This window comes from Trematomus bernacchii, unplaced genomic scaffold, assembly GCF_902827165.1.
Source record: "Trematomus bernacchii unplaced genomic scaffold, fTreBer1.1, whole genome shotgun sequence".
NCBI lineage: Eukaryota > Metazoa > Chordata > Actinopteri > Perciformes > Nototheniidae > Trematomus > Trematomus bernacchii.
In genome coordinates, this window is record NW_022987589.1 from 206,688 (window position 1) to 224,720 (window position 18,033).

At 44.4% G+C, this 18,033-nt stretch overlaps 1 protein-coding gene across 1 annotated transcript; it reads right to left on the minus strand.

Moving 5' to 3' along the window:
- Positions 1-5,168: 5,168 nt before the first annotated feature.
- Positions 5,169-13,218, minus strand: LOC117481411 (forkhead box protein A1-like). Its single transcript, XM_034129082.1, has 2 exons — positions 13,031-13,218; positions 5,169-6,128 (listed from the first exon to the last, which is right to left on the minus strand). Exons 1-2 carry the CDS (start codon positions 13,094-13,096, stop codon positions 5,169-5,171), a joined length of 1,026 nt encoding a protein of 341 aa, XP_033984973.1. The 5' UTR covers positions 13,097-13,218.
- Positions 13,219-18,033: the final 4,815 nt, after the last annotated feature.

The following is an 18,033-nucleotide window of genomic DNA, read 5'->3' on the forward strand; positions in this document are numbered from 1 at the left end:
AATCTTCACAATCATCTAAACCATGTGTTTAATATTTATAATATTTAAGAACAGGTTTAAATAAAACAAATAAATTCATCTGTATTTTAAATTCTCACTCTTTCAGTTTTCTTCAGTTTTTCTATTATTTCTTTAAATTAAATGTTTTGTATTCGTCTCCCTACTCTCGGCTCCAGATCTGGGGATAAAAGGCGGGTACTTCGCGGGTGTTTCTGGACAATCGGCGAATAATTGGCGAATAATTGGCGGATGATTCGGGATCATGGAGACATTTCACGGCTGTGTGCGTGAGTGGGGGGATCACAGTGAACGTGTCGCGGTGCGTTCAGGGTCAGCGAGCAGCAGCGGAGGTCCCGGCGCTGCCTTGAGGCCCCGAGAGGCAGGAGGGCCCCGAGCCGCAGGAGGGACCCGAGCCCTGAGACGCAGGAGGGCCCAGAGACGCAGGAGGGCCCGAGTCATCAACTGAATCCAAGAGAATAAAACAGAAATAAGAAATAAAAGAAAATATGTTTAAAAAGATAAGTAATTAAACATAAGAAATATTTTTGTATTTAATCTTTGACGTAGTTTCTGAAAATGTAGTTTTTATGAACCTGATCAAAATAACCAACATTGATAAAGAATATCTCCAATATATTATTTATGACGGATGTTTTCAGACTTTATTTTATTTGAGATTAAACTTGAAACTAAAGATTGTATTTTTAGTAAAATTATAATCAGGAAGCTCAGAGACTTTTAATAAATGTACATTTTAATTTGGTTATTTTTATTAATCTCTAAATAACACTTTATCCAGAGACTAGGGGCCCTTTATAGATAACATTACATTACATCACATTTAGCTGAGGCTTTTATCCAAAGTGACTTACAATAAGTGCATTCGACCAACAAGATACAAACTAGAAGAAAACAGAATCATATAAGTACATCAGGTTTCATAGAGCCAAAACATTTCAAGTGCTACTCAACTAGCTTTAGATAAGCCAGTCCTTTATTAGTATATAAGTGCTTTGTTAGAAATTCTATCGCTCGAAGTGGAGTCGAAAGAGATGAGTTTTCAGTCTGCTCCGGAAGATGTGTAAGCTTTCTGCTGTCCTGATGTCAATGGGGAGCTCATTCCACCATTTTGGAGCCAGGATAGCAAACCCACGTGTTTTTGCTGATGGGAACTTGGGTTCCCCTCGCAGTGCGGGTGCAGTGAGCCGTTTGGCCGATGCAGAGCGGAGTGCACGTGCTGGGGTGTACAGTTTAACCATGTCCTGGATGTAGGAAGGGCCAGATCCATTCACAGCATGGTACGCAAGTACCAGTGTCTTGAAGTGGATTCCAGCAGTTACTGGAAGCCAGTGAAGGGAGCGGAGGAGCGGCGTGGTGTGGGAACATTTAGGAAGGTTGAAGACCAGACGAGCCGCTGCATTCTGGATGAGCTGCAGAGGTCAGATGGCACATGCAGGTAGACCAGCCAGGAGGGAGTTGCTGTAGTCTAGGCGTGAGATGACGAGAGCCTGGACCAGAACCTGCGTGGCTTTCTGGGTCAGGAGGGGACGTATCCTCCTGATGTTGTAAAGAGTGTATCTGCAGCAGCGGGTTGTAGCAGCGATGTTTGCAGTGCCATACTTTGTGAAGGGGTATTACCCTTTTCTGGGTACGTTAGACAGTGGCATGTTGCCATGTATTACAGACAGTTTTTATCAGACAGGTTGTTATCTAGGGTCACACCCAGATTCCTTGCAGTCTGAGTCGGGGAAACAACAGAGGGGCCGATGTTGATTGTTAGGTCAAGATTGGGACAATCTTTTCCCGGAAGGAAAAGCAGTTCAGTCTTGTCAAGGTTGAGCTTGAGGTGGTGAGCAGACATCCACTGAGAGATGTCTGCTAGACAAGCAGAGATGCGTGCGACGACCTGGGTCTCTGAGCGGGGAAAGGACAGAATGAATTGGGTGTCGTCAGCGTAGCAGTGGTATGAAAAACCATGCGGGCTAATGACTGATCCGAGCGAGTTCGTGTACAAGGAGAAGAGGAGAGGACCAAGAACAGAGCCCTGAGGGACCCCTGTAGTTAATTGACAAGGGTCGGACTCGGACCCTCTCCAAGTTACCCTGTAGGTACGGTCTTCGAGGTATGAGGTGAGGAGGGAAAGTGCAGAGCCTGAAACTCCAAGTTCTTGGAGAGTGCGAAGGAGGATCTGATCACCGTGTCGAATGCAGCAGACAGGTCCAACAGGATGATGACAGAGGGAGTGACCTGCCTTGAAACCAGACTGGTGCGGATCCAGAAGGTTGTTCTGATGGAGATAACAGGAGAGTTGTTTAAAGACAGGAACGGGAGGAGAGAGACAGGCCTGTAGTTTATAACATCAGACGGGTTGAGAGTGGGTTTCTTTAGGAGAGGGGTTACTCTTGCCTCCTTGAGACTGTTTGGAAAGTGACCAGAAGTTAGAGAAGTGTTGATGAGATGGGTGAGAAACGGTAGAATATCAGGAGCGATGGTCTGAAGGAGGTTTGAGGGCATAGGGTCCAGAGGACAGGTGGTAGGACGGGCAGAGGTAATGAGGGTAAGAACCCCACTTGGAGAGAGAGGGGAGAAGGAGGTCAGTGTGTGGGTGAAAGGAGGGTCAGGTGACCCAGCGGTGAGTAAAGGTGGGTCAGGTGACCCAGCGGTGAGTAAAGGTAGGTCAGGTGACCCAGCGGTGAGTAAAGGTGGGTCAGGTGACCCAGCGGTGAGTAAAGGAGGGTCAGGTGACCCAGCGGTGAGTAAAGGTGGGTCAGGTGACCCAGCGGTGGGTCAGGTGACCCAGCGGTGAGTAAAGGTGGGTCAGAAAAAGAAGAGCGAATATCATCAACCTTTTTTTCAAAGTAGTTAATAAAGTCGCTTGGAAGAAGGGAGGAGGGGGAAGGGGCTTTGGGGGGTCCAGGAGGGTGGAGAAGATAGAGAATAGTTTTTGGGGATTGGAATAGGAAGATCGGATCTTATCTTGAAAGAAAGTGCTTTTTGCCTGAGAGATAGAAGAGGAGAAAGAGGAGAGGAGAGATTGATAGGTTAGGAGGTTATCAGGGTGTTTGGATTTCCACCGTTTCCTTGAGATTATGCGATCCAGGACATTGCCAGCCTCTCCCAAGGCGCCTGGTGGACGGTAAAGAACAACAATGGTTAATTGTATAGGATGGGCTACAGTAACGGCATGGATCCTTATAATGAACCAGACGATGATGTAAGAATGATCGGAAAAACTGATTAAAATTTGTTTGTTTTATTTTGAAAATGACAGAATAAGTTAACAAGTGAAAAAGAAGAACATGGCTGTTGCTATGGTAACGCTGGGTTTCCGAAAAACTTCAAAAGATCCGAAACCTCCTCAAAACTGTCACCATCAGAAGAAGAGAATTGCATTGTGGGTAATGGAGTCTCAAGGTTCAGAAGAAGAAGAACATGCAGTAAAAACAAACAACAACAAAGACGTGCCGGGGGGGTCGGGGGGGGGGGGAGAAAGAGAGAGACCCCCCCCCACTTCATGCACACGGTAAGAATAATTTATAATTAATACAAAAACACGGAGGGTCTCCTTCCACACAGCTCTGTTCATCATCATCATCATCATCATCATCATCATCATCATCATCATCATCATCATCATCATCATCCTCATCATCATCATCATCATCACCATCATCCTCATCATCATCATCATCATCATCATAATAACAATAATAACAACAATAATAATGACTGTTTTAATGTTTAAACAGTATTCTTGTTTACATTTAAAACTCTTTCCCAGCATGCCATGTGTTCTGAAAACTCTTTCCCAGCATGCCTTGTGTTCTTAAAACTCTTTCCCAGCATGCCTTGTGTTCTGACACTTTAAAGCACCGCAAAAGAAGAAGAAGCTGATTATTTATTTTAATATTTGTATTATACATCTTCGATCAATAATCAATAACATTTGCTTTTATATTTCCTGTTATTATTTTTTCACATAAAACGTTAGTTCTGTATTTTAACGTTGACTCTGGGTTTCTTTAGGATTCTGAATCTTTTATAAAAGTTACTATAATAATATTATAATAAACATAATGAATGTAATTAAGGCGTTTAAGATCAGAGTGTAAGTGTGTGGGGGGGGGCTCCCTGAGGGTCGCGGCCCCCCCGGGTCGTAGGTCGTGAGAAGTGGCCCCTGATCAAACACTGAGTTATAATACATAATGTGACCTTTAGTTTGAAATCTACTCACAGCAGTAAGACTTTTAATTTGAAATCTGCTCCAACGGCGGCTTCTTCTTTATTAAATATTATTATTATTTTATTATTAATTTTCTTCAGGTTTCTCGAAACACTTTAAACATGATTAATAAATGAGGTGGTTATTTTTATTTTAATCAACTTTTCATGAAAACTTTATTTTTATTTTAAAGTGAATTTATCAGCAGGAAGCGTTCGAAGCCGAAGTAAGACCATGAAGAGTCCGAAGCCGAAGTAAGAGTAAGTGTAAATGTGAACAATGAGAGGAACAGCTGATCAACGTTTGCTCTCAGAAGTCCAAAGATATAAAACAGAGGAATCAGAGGAACTCTAACTGAGACAGGTGCAAGGCATGATGGGAGTTGGAGTTGTTGTTGTAGTTTAGAATAGTCCTATCAATATCTGTTTAAGTAACATTGACTTCAACAGCGTGAGGGTTTGGTCCCGATCTCCTGCAGTGCCCCCGAGGCCCCAGTGGCCCCTGAGGTCGTCTAGATTCTAGAGGCCCTGAGGGTGTCTAGAGGCCCCTGAGGGTGTCTAGAGGCCCCTGAGGTCGCCTAGAGGCCCCTGAGGGTGTCTAGAAGCCCCTGAGGGTGTCTAGAGGCCCCTGAGGGGACTTCAGTAAACCTCAAACCAGAACGTGATTGAGTCTGAAAGCTGCCTGCGTAGTTTAGGGTCATGATGAATGTGGAACATTAATTATTATTATTATAATGTGTGTGGAAGGAGGTCCCTGTGTGTGGAAGGGGGCCCCTGTTTATGCCCCCTGTTTGTGGAAGGAGGCCCCTGTGTTTGGCCCCTGTGTGTGGAAGGAGGCCCCTGTGTGTGGCCCCTGTGTGTGGAAGGGGGCCCCTCTGTGGTTTGAGTCTCTTTCGCTCACAGTCAGACAGGAAGTCCATGCAGAATAAGAGTACGAACAGGAAGTCCTATGAGGTGTTGATGAGTGGGCGGGGGTACCCCCCCCCTTGGTAGTAGTTGGGCTCCAGCGAGTCGAGCCCCCGGCCCCCGGCCCCCCCGCTGTAGGAGTACTGCAGCGCCTCGTAGGCCCTCAGCTCCAGCTTGCTCTGCTCCGAGGACATCAGGTTGCTGATGGAGAACGGGTGGTCGAAGGCGTAGTGGTCCTTCAGATCCATGTGGGGGGGGAGGAGCTTCAGGTCCAGGCCGGGGGGTGGGGCCAGGCCGGGGGGTGGGGCCTGGCTGGAGGAGGGGGGGTCCGGGAGCCCTGGTTTATCTGAAGGAGACGCTCCCCCCTCCTTCCCCGGCTTCCTGTCACACTTGAACCTCTTCTGGCGCCGCAGGTAGCAGCCGTTCTCGAACATGTTCCCGGAGTCCGGGTGCAGCGTCCAATAGGAACCCTTCCCGGGTTTATCTGGCGAGCGAGAGACCTTGACGAAGCAGTCGTTGAAGGAGAGCGAGTGGCGGATGGAGTTCTGCCAGCGCTGCTGGTTCTGCCTGTAGAAGGGGAACAGGTCCATGATCCACTGGTAGATCTCGCTGAGTGTCAGCATCTTACTGGGCGCCTGCTGGATCGCCATGGTGATGAGCGAGATGTAGGAGTATGGCGGCTTGGCGTGAGGGAAGCTGCGCCGGAAGGCCTTCCTGCCGCCCCCCCCGCCCCCATACAGGCCCGGGCCCGGACTCACGGCTCCGTAATGGTTCACCTGCTGGGCCGAACTCATGGGGGGGCTCAGGGTCCCGCCCCCCCCCAGGCCCGTCATGGCCGCTGGGCCGGGTCCCATCCCCCCCCCTGGGCTCAGACCAGATCCGTACGACATGTTGAAGGAACCCGACGTCCCGCCGCCCGACATGTAGCCTGACATGGAGCCCATCCCCAGACCAGAACCCAGACCAGAACCCATGCCACCGCCCGCCATTGGAGAGTAGACCTGCAGAGAGAGAGACTGTTAGACAAGAACCAGAACTACTTACACCAGAACCAGAACTACTAATTCCAGAACTACCAACACCAGAACCAGAACTACTTACACCAGAAATACTTACACCAGAACTACTTATACCAGAACCAGAACAAGTACCAGATCTACACCAACACCACCGCTAAGCTAAAGGAGGCTAATGTTGGGCTATTAAGGAACTACAGCACGGTCACATGACTTCACGTCACCACTGCTAAGCTAAAGGCGGCTAATGTTGGGCTATAAAGGAACTACAGCACGGTCACATGACTTCACGTCACCACCGCTAACCTAAAGGAGGCTAATGTTGGGCTATAAAGGAACTACAGCACGGTCACATGACTTCACGTCTCCACCGCTAAGCTAAAGGAGGCTAATGTTGGGTTATAAAGGAACTAGAGCACGGTCACATGACTTCACGTCACCACCGCTAAGCTAAAGGCGGCTAATGTTGGGCTATAAAGGAACTACAGCACGGTCACATGACTTCACGTCACCTCCGCTAAGCTAAAGGAGGCTAATGTTGGGCTATAAAGGAAATACAGCACGGTCACATGACTTCACGTCACCACCGCTAAGCTAAAGGCGGCTAATGTTGGGCTATAAAGGAACTACAGCACGGTCACATGACTTCACGTCACCACCGCTAAGCTAAAGGCGGCTAATGTTGGGCTATAAAGGAACTACAGCACGGTCACATGACTTCACGTCACCACCGCTAAGCTAAAGGAGGCTAATGTTAGGCTATAAAGGAACTACAGCACGGTCACATGACTTCACGTCACCTCCGCTAAGCTAAAGGAGGCTAATGTTGGGCTATAAAGGAACTACAGCACGGTCACATGACTTCACGTCACCTCCGCTAAGCTAAAGGAGGCTAATGTTGGGCTATAAAGGAACTACAGCACGGTCACATGACTTCACGTCACCACCGCTAAGCTAAAGGAGGCTAATGTTAGGCTATAAAGGAACTACAGCACGGTCACATGACTTCACGTCACCTCCGCTAAGCTAAAGGAGGCTAATGTTGGGCTATAAAGGAACTACAGCACGGTCACATGACTTCACGTCACCTCCGCTAAGCTAAAGGAGGCTAATGTTGGGCTATAAAGGAACTACAGCACGGTCACATGACTTCACGTCACTTCCGCTAAGCTAAAGGAGGCTAATGTTGGGCTGTAAAGGAACTACAGCACGGTCACATGACTTCACGTCACCACCGCTAAGCTAAAGGCGGCTAATGTTGGGCTATAAAGGAACTACAGCACGGTCACATGACTTCACGTCACCTCCGCTAAGCTAAAGGTGCCTAATGTTGGGCTATAAAGGAACTACAGCACGGTCACATGACTTCACGTCACCACCGCTAAGCTAAAGGTGCCTAATGTTGGGCTATAAAGGAACTACAGCACGGTCACATGACTTCACATCACCACCGCTAAGCTAAAGGCGGCTAATGTTGGGCTATAAAGGAACTACAGCACGGTCACATGACTTCACGTCACCTCCGCTAAGCTAAAGGAGGCTAATGTTGGGCTATAAAGGAACTACAGCACGGTCACATGACTTCACGTCACCACCGCTAAGCTAAAGGAGGCTAATGTTGGGCTATAAAGGAACTAGAGCATGGTCACATGACTTTACGTCACCACCGCTAAGCTAAAGGAGGCTAATGTTGGGCGTGATGACGTTTAGTCGTGTCTTTTAGACACTTGTTAGCAACCTATATCCACCACTGTGGTATTGACTGACGTATTTTATGATGCAGAACAAGAAGTTAAAATCTCTTCAGCTTTTGTTAACATGCGGTCAGGGGAGGCCTGTCTTCATGAAAAGTACAAATATAAATAAATGAATACAAATAAAATGAAATAAATATTCATATTTCTCCACTGGTCTGTGCTATAAATGTATTTTCTGTTCCTACGCGGTGAGAGACGCTGAGCCTCAGCTCAGATGCACTTACTCTGTATGTCCCAATATGATGTCTACAGAGACTTCACTCTGCGTCCTGACTCTCCATATCTAATGTATGTAATGTGTGTGTGATACATGTATGCTGATGTGACATGAAGGTGAGGCAGACAGTAGGGGGCGCACGTGAGCCCACAGGTTCTTGTTGCTATTATTCTACGCAGAGAAGATAAGGAGGTAATAGAGATCTTTGTCCAGAAGGATAGGCGCCTGGACTTCCTCTTCAAGTCAAGGTGAGACCACCATTGTATTGAAAGTGGGATCTTACCAAGAGAGAACAATCCAATATTTAAATGAAACTACATTTTGTTGGTATCCTTTTGCTGAACGGTCTATTTAAAATTAATCGAAGCATCAGACTAAAAAAGCTTTTGGAAATAACAGAATATTTCGATTAAGGTCAAAATATAATAATATTTGTAAATGTGACAGGACGTGGTGTTAAGACCTTATCTCGATAACAACCAAAAACACGCTCAGGGACCATTGACCTCCAGACAGGAAGTGATGCTGACTCATTCCTCCAGACCAGGGACAGGAAGTGATGCTGACTCATTCCTCCAGACCAGGGACAGGAAGTGATGCTGACTCATTCCTCCAGACCAGGGACAGGAAGTGATGCTGACTCTTTCCTGCTGAACTTCATAAAACTCAAACCATCCCATCAGGCTGAAAACAACAGTAACATATTTATTTTTGTTTGGAGGCTTACAGATATAAATATATAGATCTCTAAAAACTGAGAATAAAGTTTCAGTTTGAGCTGAAATCAGATCCAGACGTCATAACCCTGCGTCAGTTAAATAAAGCAGAGGATGTAAAGCAGGGGGGTCAAACTCAATGTCATGGCGGGCCACATCAGCATCATGGCTGCACTCAAAGGGCGGGTTGTAACTTTAAGACTATATAAAAATACATATATAAAATAGTGTATTATATTACATGATTGCCTTTGCATTGGATTATTATCGGATAGGGTAATAACTTCATATTTATACGTCTGAAAGCAGAAGTCTAGGGCAAATAATTGCACGTCTCTTCAGTGTGCATGTAGCAACATGATTTAAAAAGAAAAGCCACATTTTTGAAAAAAGTCAAAATCCAAGAAAATAAATTAATTTTTGAAAAAAAAGTCAAATTCTGAGAAAAGGGTCAAATTTGAGATGCATTGTGGGACATGTAGTTTATGGGCAACGTGCTTCTGTAAAGCGGCATGTAACCGAATAATAAACATATTATATTCTTTCAGAGCTCTTGCGGGGCCACATGAAATGAAGTCACGGGCCGGATTTGGCCCCCGGGCCTTGAGTTTGACCCCCCTGATATAAAGAGTAGACATGTGGATTACAAAAAGTAAGTTTATGCGAAGGCTGACCCCGAGACCTGAGGAGTTAATCATACGATATATATATTATTATTATTATTATTATTATTATTATTATTATTATTATTATTATTATTATTATTATTATTATTATTATTATTATTATTATTATTATTATTATTATTATTATTATTATTATTATATTATAAAAGATATCAAGAGGAAGCGTTTTGACTCTTTACGGTGTTTCAGCTTTTTGATGCAGAAACATATTAAACTGTGACTCTTCTTTACTCTGCAACCAAATACATATTATACATAGGATTGTGTTTTATATATATATAGAATATATACAACACAGGGGTTGTGTTTTTAGGTGTTTTGATGCAGAAACGAGACATTTTTTTATATTAATTAAAACTCCTCCCGTTTTTCGCTCTGCTTTGAAAGAAACGGGAAATTCAACTTTAGAGAAACATTATATATAAATATAGAATAAACTGTATTTATTCCCCTGATCTTCCTGTTTTTCCTGTTATTTCCGCATCTTGTGTATTTTATATTATCTCAGTCTAAAATCTCCCTCCTCGCGCGCCTCTCTTTTCTCCCTCCTCGCGCGCCTCTCTTTTCTCCCTCCTCGCGCGCGCCTCTCTTTTCCCGCACGGACCAATAAAGGTTCTCTCTAAGGCTCTGTGACCCGGGGCAGGGTCCGGTTCTCCGGGCTCACAGAGGAGCTCAGAGCCGGGGCAGAGGTGCTGTGCCCCGGCTCTGAGCGGCCCTCGCGCCCGCCTCTCTGTTCCCTCGCGCGCGCCTCTCTGTTCCCGCACGGACCAATAAAGGTTCATCTGATCTTCAAACAAAAGACTTCTAAATTATCAAAACTACTAGAATTACTTTTAATTATTTCTGCTGTGATTTTAAAGTTTTAATATTAAAGACTGAATATTATCTAAAATAAACATTTAGAGAATTATTTTTGAAATCTCTTCTTTAACAAAACATCACATATCGATCTTTAATAATAATCTTTAATGGTGATCTGCTCTATATGAATGCACCTGCCAGGTAATGACCTGATCAAGTGAGATGCCGCCTGTCACAGCGCACTGAGATTTGTATGAACTCATCACTGTACCCTGTACGCCAGAGCAGGTCTGTGACTGACTGTAAAGTACTAACTCATCACTGTACCCTGTACGCCAGAGCAGGTCTGTGACTGACTGTAAAGTACTAACTCATCACTGTACCCTGTACGCCGGGGCAGGTCTGCCTTCACTAACTGTACGGAGGCTCAGTCACTGGTACATGTTCATCTATAAAGCCATGTTGGGTAAACTACCATCTTACATCTGCTCTCTGATCACACAGAGAGTTGCAGGTAGCTACTGCCTGCGATCACATGATGTGGTTTTGTCAGCTCCTCTAACCTGGAACATGTATAACCCTGACCCTAACCCTAACCTGGAACGGTCTGCAGAAAGAATGGAAACTGAGCAAATGGGTTCCACTGCATGTCTTTAAAGCTCGGATAGATGCGATGCAATCGGATGCTGTTGGAACCTGTACATGTCGTTAGATCTGTAAACTGTGGTCGCTGTATCTTTGCTCTATGATGTCCTTTTGTTTTCCTGTTGTTTTATGTTTCATGTCTTCATGTCTTCATGTCTTCATGTCTTCATGTCTTCATGTGGAACCTGCTGCAGGTCTCCCTTGAAAAAGAGATCGATGATCTCAATGGGATTCACCTGGTTAAATAAAGGTTTGAAATGAAATGAAATGATCTTGAATTAGTTAACCTTTATTAACCTCCGAAGAACAAAACAAACCTCACGATTTGAAATTATTCCCGGTTTTTATTTCCGGTCAAATCAATCCTTTAATAATGAGCTGATCCCCTTTAATCGCGTTATCAATAACTATATATATATCTATACCTATATATGTATATTATATAACTATATAGATATATTATATAACTATATATATATAGTTATATAATATATCTATAGATATTATGACGGGATGATTATTAATAAACTTTTACAGAAGAAATACAACTCTGTTTTTTTTGCCTCTTAATTAATAAATAAATACAATTTAAATATTTCTTAATAAATGAACTATTGCTTCTTCCTGAAGACTTATTATATTTATTATTACATTACATTATATATCATCATATCATACCTCAAAGATATCTGAGAGTAAATTCATATTCTCTTTCGATCCGACTTTAGCATTTAAACATTTAAACATTCAAACATTTAAACATTTAAACTTTAAATTACAAACTGTTATTTTAATGTTATTATGTTATTTAATAAATAGGATTTAAAATGCGGATTCTTTGATATCTGCAGATTTTAATGTAAAAACGAATGAAAGTAAATGTGTGTTAATCAATAACCCGATGATCAGCCTGTATCGGTCCGTTAACATGGGATCAATAAAGAGTAAAAACTTCAATTATTAATGTGATAAAGGTTTAAAAGTTTATTTGTTATAATTTAACTTAATCTTCTTCTAAAACATTTAGATTCTTATAAATTATATATTTAAACATCCGCTCCGTACGGATCAATACTCTGTGATCGATTTAAATAATAAAGATGTATACAAACTAAAGCTCGATGTCCAATTATCCTTTTAACAGAGTTATTATAATAAAGACTTATATTATCAATAAAGGTCTTTTTTATCATGGTCTGTTTTAGGGTTAATAATAACACATTATAAATCATCCTGTTTTGTTTTATAATCTGTTTCTAAATGTCTTCCTGTCTTTAATTTCTCTACATCTTCGCCTTTCAGATAAATAAAGCAGCCTTATCTTTAATAAAACAACCTTTATAAATGGTTATGGTAACTTTAACTAAATAAAGTTATAAAGAGTCTACCCTACTGAATCAGTTTACTGTTTCCCCCGGAATAAACCCGGACCCTGCCCCGCGTCCAAGAGCCGCTCAGACCCGGGGCAGAGGCGCTGCTCCTCGGTTGTGAGCGGCTCTGTGACCCGGGGCAGAGGAGCTGCTCCTCGGTTGTGAGCGGCTCTGTGACCCGGGGCAGAGGAGCTGCTCCTCGGTTGTGAGCGGCTCTGTGACCCGGGGCAGATGCGCTGTTCCCCGGCTCTGAGCGGCTCTGTGACCCGGGGCAGAGGCGCTGTTCCTCGGCTCTGAACGACTCTGTGACCCGGGGCAGAGGCGCTGTTCCCCGGCTCTCTGAGGCTCTGTGACCCGGAGCAGAGGCGCTGCTCCCCGGCTCTCTGAGGCTCTGTGACCCGGAGCAGAGGCGCTGCTCCCCGGCTCTCTGAGGCTCTGTGACCCGGAGCAGAGGCGCAGCTCCTCGGTTGTGAGCGGCTCTGTGACCCGGGGCAGAGGCGCTGTTCCCCGGCTCTGAGCGGCTCTGTGACCCGGGGCAGAGGCGCTGTTCCTCGGCTCTGAGCGGCTCTGTGACCTGGAGCAGAGGCGCTGCTCCCCGGTTCTCTAAGGTTCTGTGACCCGGGTCCAGGGCTCCGGCCCACAATGACCCCTTCTCTTTGCGGATAATATAATATAATATAATAAACTCTGATCACCTCCTCGCTGTAGTATCCGCTCCAGTCCGGAGCCTCGTGCCCTTCCATCTTCACCGGACCCAGCATGTCGGGGCCCGCGGCCGGAACACGGGTCCTGCAGGTCCAGAACCAGGACCCGGGCTGAGAGAAGGAGGTCCTGCAGCTCCAGAACGAGGACCCGGGCTGAGAGAAGGAGGTCCTGCAGGTCCAGAAAGCCGAGCCGAACCGAGCCGAGCCAGGAGGAGCAGAGAGAGACAGTGAGGAGGAGAGAGAGTGACCCGAGGAGAGGGGCTGCCGTAGGTCCAACCCCCTCACACACACACATACACACACACACACACACACACACACACACACACACACACACACACACACACACACACACACACACACACACACACACACACACACCACACACACAACACACACACACAAAATAGAAGGGGGGGGGGCGTAGAAAATAAATGGGAACATTTCAAGATGAATTGTCGGTTAAAGTCGAATATTTGACAAACCTGGGGATAAAAGGGCCTTTAACTGTTCTGGATTTAAAAATATTTCTCGCTGTGAGTGAGTAAATAACCCAAATAAAGAGACTGTAGAGGTTCTCAGATCCAAACTGAAAGACCTGATCTGGATTTATTTCATATATTTTTCAATTTAAATCATTGTTTTTTTTATTATTTATCAATGTCATTTATTTAATTTAATCTCATGTAGAAGTTTCATACAGTTGGAGACTCTGTGGGTCATGTTCAGGTCTCTGTCTCAGAAACAGGTCATTATTATAAGTGAGAAGCTTTCAGAGATTTACAGTCAGAGAGTCTTCAGGATCTGAGTCACACACACACACACACACACACACACACACACACACACACACACACACACACACACACACACACACACACACACACACACACACACACACACACACACACACACACACACACACACACACAGACTGACAGGCTCCAGCAGTGGAAGTGAGGACATGAGGGGCCCGCAGGTATTTGCGTTGAGAAATAAGGAGTTTAAAGAGTCCTCTCCTGATGATGTTCAGGTGTATATCAGTATGTAGTGTCTCTACTTTAAAGAGTCCTCTCCTGCTGGTGTTCGGGTGTATATCAGTATGTAGTGTCACTACTTTAAAGAGTCCTCTCCTGCTGATGTTCAGGTGTATATCAGTATGTAGTGTCTCTACTTTAAAGAGTCCTCTCCTGCTGATGTTCAGGTGTATGTCAGTATGTAGTGTCTCTACTTTAAAGAGTCCTCTCCTGCTGATGTTCAGGTGTATATCAGTATGTAGTGTCTCTACTTTAAAGAGTCCTCTCCTGCTGGTGTTCGGGTATATCAGTATGTAGTGTCTCTACTTTAAAGAGTCCTCTCCTGCTGATGTTCAGGTGTATATCAGTATGTAGTGTCTCTACTTTAAAGAGTCCTCTCCTGCTGATGTTCAGGTGTATATCAGTATGTAGTGTCTCTACTTTAAAGAGTCCTCTCCTGCTGCTGTTCAGGTGTATATCAGTATGTAGTGTCTCTACTTTAAAGAGTCCTCTCCTGCTGATGTTCGGGTGTATATCAGTATGTAGTGTCTCTACTTTAAAGAGTCCTCTCCTGCTGGTGTTCGGGTGTATATCAGTATGTAGTGTCTCTACTTTAAAGAGTCCTCTCCTGCTGATGTTCGGGTGTATATCAGTATGTAGTGTCTCTACTTTAAAGAGTTCTCTGCTGCTGATGTTCAGGTGTATATCAGTCAGTAGTGTCTCTACTTTAAAGAGTCCTCTCCTGCTGATGTTCAGGTGTATATCAGTATGTAGTGTCTCTACTTTAAAGTGTCCTCTCCTGCTGGTGTTCAGGTGTAAATCAGTATGTAGAGTCTCTACTTTAAAGAGTCCTCTCCTGCTGATGTTCAGGTGTATATCAGTATGTAGTGTCTCTACTTTAAAGAGTCCTCTCCTGCTGATGTTCAGGTGTATATCAGTATGTAGTGTCTCTACTTTAAAGAGTCCTCTCCTGCTCGTGTTCAGGTGTATATCAGTATGTAGTGTCTCTACTTTAAAGAGTCCTCTCCTGCTGATGTTCAGGTGTATATCAGTATGTAGTGTCTCTACTTTAAAGAGTTCTCTCCTGCTGAGGTTCAGGTGTATATCAGTATGTAGTGTCTCTACTTTAAAGAGTCCTCTCCTGCTGATGTTCAGGTGTATATCAGTCAGTAGTGTCTATACTTTAAAGAGTCCTCTCTTGCTGATGTGCAGGTGTATATCAGTATGTAGTGTCTCTACTTTAAAGAGTCCTCTCCTGCTGATGTTCAGGTGTATATCAGTATGTAGAGTCTCTACTTTAAAGAGTACTCTCCTGCTGATGTTCAGGTGTATATCAGTATGTAGTGTCTCTACTTTAAAGAGTCCTCTCCTGCTGATGTTCAGGTGTATATCAGTATGTAGTGTCTCTACTTTAAAGAGTCCTCTCCTGCTGATGTTCAGGTGTATATCAGTATGTAGTGTCTCTACTTTAAAGAGTCCTCTCCTGCTGATGTTCAGGTGTATATCAGTATGTAGAGTCTCTACTTTAAAGAGTCCTCTCCTGCTGATGTTCAGGTGTATATCAGTATGTAGTGTCTCTACTTTAAAGAGTCCTCTCCTGCTGATGTTCAGGTGTATATCAGTACGTAGTGTCTCTACTTTAAAGAGTCCTCTCCTGCTGATGTTCAGGTGTATATCAGTACGTAGTGTCTCTACTTTAAAGAGTCCTCTCCTGCTGATGTTCAGGTGTATATCAGCATGTGGTGTCTCCCTGTACACCAACAGCTGCACCTCCAGTCACCAGTCTGTCAAGCTCCTGAAGTTCGCAGACGACACCACGCTCATCGGACTCATCTCTGGTGGGGACGAGTCTGCCTACAGGTGGGAGATGGACCATCTGGTGACCTGGTGTGGGGAAAACCACCTGGAGTTCAACGCCCTAAAAACAGTGGAGATGGTCGTTGACTTCAGGAAGAACGCAGCCCCACCCGCCCCCATCACTCTGTGTGACTCCCCAGTAGCTGCTGTGGAGTCTTTCCGCTTCCTGGGCACCATCATCGCCCAGGACCTCAAATGGGAGCAGAACATCTGCTCCCTCATCAAAAAAGCACAGCAGAGGATGTTCTTCCTAAGGCAGCTGAAGAAATTCAACCCGCCAAAGACGATGATGGTGAACTTCTACACCTCCATCATCGAGTCCATCCTCACCTCCTCCATCACCATCAGGTACGCCGCAGCCACAGCCAAGGATAAGGGCAGGCTGCAGCGTGTCATCAGCTCAGCAGAGAAGGTGATCGGCTGCAATCTGCCACCCCTCCATGACCTGCATGCCTCCAGGACCCTGAGGCGGTTAGGGAAGATAGTGGCCGACCCCTCCCACCCTGGACACAAACTGTTCACCCCCCTCCCCTCTGGCAGGAGGCTCCATCAGGACCAAAACCTCTCGCCACCTGAACAGTTTCTTCCCCTCCGCTACCAGCCTCTTAAACAAGGCCCGCTCCCCCCACTGACACTTTACCTCAGCCACATCATAGACTATGCATTACATTAATGCACACAATGTTCATACTCCTTTCTGCACATATTCTTATTTCACATTTCATAGTTTATATTCTAAAATTCATTCATAGCATTCTATTTCCATGTAAATTACTGCTTTATTTTTATTTGTATTGCTATTTAACTATATTTTATTACGGTGTAAAAGATTTTTTGTTTTGTATTAGATTTCTTGTTTTTTATATTTTATGTATGCACCATGACAAGTCAAATTCCTAGTATGTGCGAACCTCCCTGGCAATAAACCTGTTTCTGATTCTGATTCTCTACTTTAAAGAGTCCTCTCCTGCTGATGTTCAGGTGTATATCAGTATGTAGTGTCTCTACTTTAAAGAGTCCTCTCCTGCTGATGTTCAGGTGTATATCAGTATGTAGTGTCTCTACTTTAAAGAGTCCTCTCCTGCTGATGTTCAGGTGTATATCAGTATGTAGTGTCTCTACTTTAAAGAGTCCTCTCCTGCTGATGTTCAGGTGTATATTAGTATGTAGTGTCTCTACTTTAAAGAGTCCTCTCTACTTTAAAGAGTCCTCTCCTGCTGATGTGATTGGTCAACCGCTTACAGACGTCCCACCCCTTAACCTATCACATACAATGTGTTGGCGCGCTAGCCAATAGGAGTGCGAGTATTACATAGTGATGTCACTGTGTTCCTGAAGTAAACAAAGGAAGGAGGCGTTCCAGTTTTAGATTCAGGTACTTGAGTCCTGTTCTAAGAGGTAAACGTGTAATGTGTCTAAATCACGGTGTTTAAAAACAATGCCTCCAGAAATACTATATACACAAAGTTACATCAAATATATAAATACTGATTTCTAAAAATGCTAAATAATATTAATAAGTAGGACATTATCTACTCATTAGAACACAACAGGATTGTGTGTGTGTGTGTGTGTGTGTGTGTGTGTGTGTGTGTGTGTGTGTGTGTGTGTGACAGCCTGTTATTAAAGTCATGTTGACGGCTCTGTTTTGCCTCTGAACTCTTCAACTCTGTTTTATCAGAACACACACACACACACACACACACTTTACTCTTTTATTTCCCTCCAACCCTTCATCTGATTACTCATATCTGTTTTAACGTCCCTAATTATCTGGAGTTTCACGTTGTCCCTGTTTGAATGTGATTCATGGCTCTTTAAACAGACTGCTGACTGTAAGGAACAAAGCACTTCCTGTAAACATGCTGTCTCAGGTTCAAACACAGAGGCTGTTAGTGACCTGTCAATCACAGGAAGCCCCTCCCTAAAGCATACGCTGCTTCTTGCTTCTGTCTCACTCAGGTCCATTTACTGTATGAACATCCATTAGACATGAAACCAGAGGAGTAGGAACATCTTCTCTACAATCTGAGGTAATAAAGAGAGAAAGAAGCAGGAACATGTGTCACCCTCTGCTGGTTATCAGAGAGGATGCAGCTTTAAGGAGCTTCAGCTTCACTT